General features: G+C 35.9%; 1 protein-coding gene across 1 annotated transcript; it reads left to right on the top strand.

Annotated features, from left to right (window-relative positions):
- The first annotated feature begins 271 nt into the window (after window positions 1-271).
- On the top strand, window positions 272-2,730 carry LOC139845227 (transmembrane emp24 domain-containing protein p24delta3-like). Its single transcript, XM_071835472.1, has 4 exons — window positions 272-478; window positions 1,002-1,211; window positions 1,975-2,051; window positions 2,586-2,730. The coding sequence occupies exons 1-4, from the start codon at window positions 272-274 to the stop codon at window positions 2,728-2,730; spliced, it is 639 nt and encodes a 212-aa protein (XP_071691573.1).
- Window positions 2,731-3,927: the final 1,197 nt, after the last annotated feature.

Here is a 3,927-nt window from a genome sequence, read left to right on the forward strand (position 1 = left end):
TCTATTGTTAATTGTTATTTTTCTATATAAAAACATATGAATATATTTTTTTGAGCAATAAAAACATATGAATATTAATCTTGTTACAAAATGGTCATCGAATATTAATCTCATCAATACCAATACCAATATTGTAATGTTTGTTTTTTAGAAATATGAGACACAAAATGCCCCAAATCAGAAATACCAAAGATCCAAATTAAGCTCCACTACCAGTTGTTTGATCTGGTTTAACAAAATTTGGTAACACATAAAACTGCATGAATTGAGAATGGGGAAGAAAACAAAGGTATTGCGGCATGTGATATTGTTAATGTCAATATTTTTGGTACAAAATGGTGAATGCATTTGGTTAAATTTACCAAAATCTGGAAAGAAATGTGTCACGGAAGAAGTCCATAACAACGTCGTCGTTTTGGCTGATTACGTTGTTATCTCCGATGTTCATATTCACCCCACCCCCTCTATCACTACAAAGGTAATTAAATATTTATGTGTGCATCAGTGCATGTATATATGTATAATTCACCCAAAATGTACGTGTATATATATATATATATATATATATATATATATATATATATATATATATATATATATATATATATATATATATATAAGTTCGCGAATCAAGAGTTTTTTATGTGTTTTTTTTCTTTCTAAATGATGAACTTAACGCAATATTTGTGATTAGTGGTTAATTAGACATGTCCCTATCTTCTCCATAAATGATCCGTGATGCACCGCTAGTGATAACCATAACACCATAGGCACGGTCTAGCTTTGGGTGTCCGCCATGGCTAGATCGCCATAGTTATAACGCTCTGCTCTGTCTGTTTGCGCTTTAGTTATGGGTTAGTGTTAGGGTTAGGGTTAGTGATAGAGTGCATTGCCGATGTGGCATTGATGTGAGTCAATAGTTGTTCCTTTAACCCAAAGATTCTTCACCATATGTTGATGTTATATGTTAAAGTTAATTTTGTATATGATTGTTTGTGTAGGTCACATCACCTTATGGAAACATTCTGCACCATAAAGAGAACGCAACTCACGGTCAATTTGCATTCACTACTAGTGAGGTCGGGCAGTACGTGGTGTGTTTTTGGGCAGATGACCCAAATCAAGGTGGAGCTTTAAGTGTGAATATTGATTGGAAAACTGGAATTGCAGCAAAAGATTGGGAGTCAGTTGCAAAGAAAGAAAAAATTGAGGTCAGAATGTATTAATTAAGTGAATTTGAATACCAATACCAAATGTTTAGTGAAATAGAATTTGATTTCATAGTTGGTTACAAGGCATGTCAATTAAGTGCCTACCAAAGGGTCATTTGCCTGGCGGTATCGTGGTGGCCCTTTTAACCAAGAGGTTGAGGGTTCAAGTCCCGTTGTGGACATATTTCGTTGATTATTGTAAATATTCGTGTAAAGTGTGTGTAAGTTTGCCTTTTAAAAAAAATGTCAATTCAGTGCATAGTTTCTCAAGGTCTAGTAAGATGCTTAGCCTCAAGATCAATTAGAGGTGGTTAAATGGGTGGGTTTGGTAATGGGTCCGGACAGTGAGACAGACTTGGGTAAAAACAGGTCAGTTCTGCTTTGGGTCAAAAAAAGTTAACCTGAAACAACTTTATGATACTAATAGATAATTAGTGAGTCAAATGTGATTGCAAAAGTTATATTGTTTAAGTAACATTGTATGTTTTCAATCATATGATATAGATGTTTATGCATCATAAGTACAGTTTGGCTGACCATCCGCCTATTTGGACCAAATGACTTTATGCATTTTAGAGCAGTCTTCTAAAAGACCTCACATGATTGATCCATTAAAAAAAAAAAAAAAAAAAAAGACCTGGACGTTCATGGGGGGAGTACATATGAATCAGACTATTAAACTTAAGATCTGTCATTTTTTTGTTGAATAAAAGATTACACTAGTAATCTTCTGTGACTTGAAATTGCCTGAATTAATTGATAGGGTGTCGAGCTCGAGTTGAGAAAGCTTGAAGAAGCTGTGGAAGCCATTCATGATAATCTTCTCTACCTAAAGAGCAGGTGCTTGTTTTCAACTCCTAATGCATTTTATTTTTCTTTTTTTGAACAGCAGTTTGGGATTACCCAGGGGACCAAACCACCCACGCGTTCATCTCCCGCAGTTGCATAACTCGCCCCCAACTGCTGCCCAGGAGGAAACCCGGCCCAATCCGAGGGCATGGGCGGTAAAAACCCCCCTCCCCTGCCCCCACAACGCGATGTGCGGAAGGCATCCTTGTGTGGAATTCAAGGGTTAAGGGGAACCTTGTGTGCAATGCTGCACCCCAAGGGAGTCGAACTCCTTAACTCTCGCTAAGAAAAGCATGCCACTACCACATGAGCTACGACACAAGGTTCAATCCTAATGGGTTAATAGTTCTCTGTATTGAGTACTTCTTAAAGAACCTTCCCACTCATGTTTTCTTTATAATTATAATTATAATAATACTTATATATAATTATTATTTAATCATGGTCTATTTGTTCAATTGTTCATGTCACGAGCTGCTTTTTCATTACAATGAATTGTGTTTTGGTTAATATATGGTTTTGCAGAGAGGCAGAAATTAGAGAAGTGAGTGACACTACAAATTCGAGAGTGGCATGGTACAGTATATTGTCATTAGGTATTTGCATTGTGGTTTCTGTTACACAACTATGGTACTTAACGCGTTTTTTCCAAAAGAAGAAACTCATCTAGCCTTTTGCACCTGTTAATGTTACCAGATTAGGATTATGTTGTAGAACCATTTAACTTTTTTTCTCTCTTTAGTCGAAAATTAAAAGTCCGGCCAGTTTTTTTCACACTCTTATCAATTGCTTAATTTTACATATGATTAATGGATATATAGAACATAGCTGTGATTTTATATGAATGATTATATGGAAAATTGATACGGCTTCTTTCGAGCGAGCCAATTCTCCAACAGAAAATAGAAGGAAAAACAGAAAATTGATTTCAATTACAAGTATTTTCATATCCTTTACACTGTGACATTCACCCTTTATTGTAAACGACTAACCCTAACGACTTCAACAACCGTAACAACTTTACTCTTTGGCTAACTGACTAAACTCTCGTGCCATTTGATATTCCTCTGTCCATTTGGGCTTTATAATCTGTCTCTTGGGCCATGCGACACTAATGGGCTCTTCAACATTATAAATGGGCTCCTCTAGAACTGGGACATTAATGTTTTCAGCCTTATCATTACCTTCTTCTTCCAAACGAACCATGTCCTCATGGTTCATAACTTCACAAATTCGCTTAAAATCATCAAATAACCAATTAGCTTCTTCATTTGGTATGCCATGGTATTTGTACACCATGTCAAAGAACAAAATGGCCACTGAACCTGAAGTATATTTGGTGATCAAACCTTCTGAATGAACCCCTTTTTTCCAATCAATACTTAAATCTTTCCAATCTTTTTCATGGACATTCAATGACTGCAATAACCCATATGGAGCCACCTTTAAGGTCTTCACCTGTTGACATACAAAGTAATTTCTCACAAAAAGTTTCCATGTCATGCTTCATACCTAGCCAGTAAAATCTCACTGCTGTTCTCAAGTAACCTATATACTTTTCTGCTATGCAGTAAAAAATTGCAGCTTTCCCTATCCACTTTTCTAGTTGATAGCCACTGGTCCATTTTGGTGGATTACTGAGTCTGCTCTTACTAACTTCTGAGTTGACAACACTTTGACTAGTCTGCTCATTGCAATCTTCAATCCTATCATTGCATTGTCCTTTCAAAGAAACCATGTCCTCATGGTTCTTAATTGCTAGAATCTGGTTAAAATTGTTAACATCCAACCCTATAGCTTTTTCATATGTACATAATTCCCACTTATCCAATATTTGAGGTATCCTTACTTCATTCCAAAAGATCTC

The sequence above is a fragment of the Rutidosis leptorrhynchoides genome, chromosome 4, assembly GCF_046630445.1.
Source record: "Rutidosis leptorrhynchoides isolate AG116_Rl617_1_P2 chromosome 4, CSIRO_AGI_Rlap_v1, whole genome shotgun sequence".
Taxonomy (NCBI): Eukaryota; Viridiplantae; Streptophyta; class Magnoliopsida; order Asterales; family Asteraceae; genus Rutidosis; species Rutidosis leptorrhynchoides.

Bases quoted from the DNA above. Each gene is read 5' to 3' on its own strand.
- LOC139845227 (XM_071835472.1), top strand. From the start codon at position 272: ATGGGGAAGAAAACAAAGGTATTGCGGCATGTGATATTGTTAATGTCA. The intron at 479-1,001 runs GTAATTAAATAT...TTGTTTGTGTAG, and splicing joins CCCCCTCTATCACTACAAAG to GTCACATCACCTTATGGAAA. The intron at 2,052-2,585 runs GTGCTTGTTTTC...ATGGTTTTGCAG, and splicing joins CTTCTCTACCTAAAGAGCAG to AGAGGCAGAAATTAGAGAAG.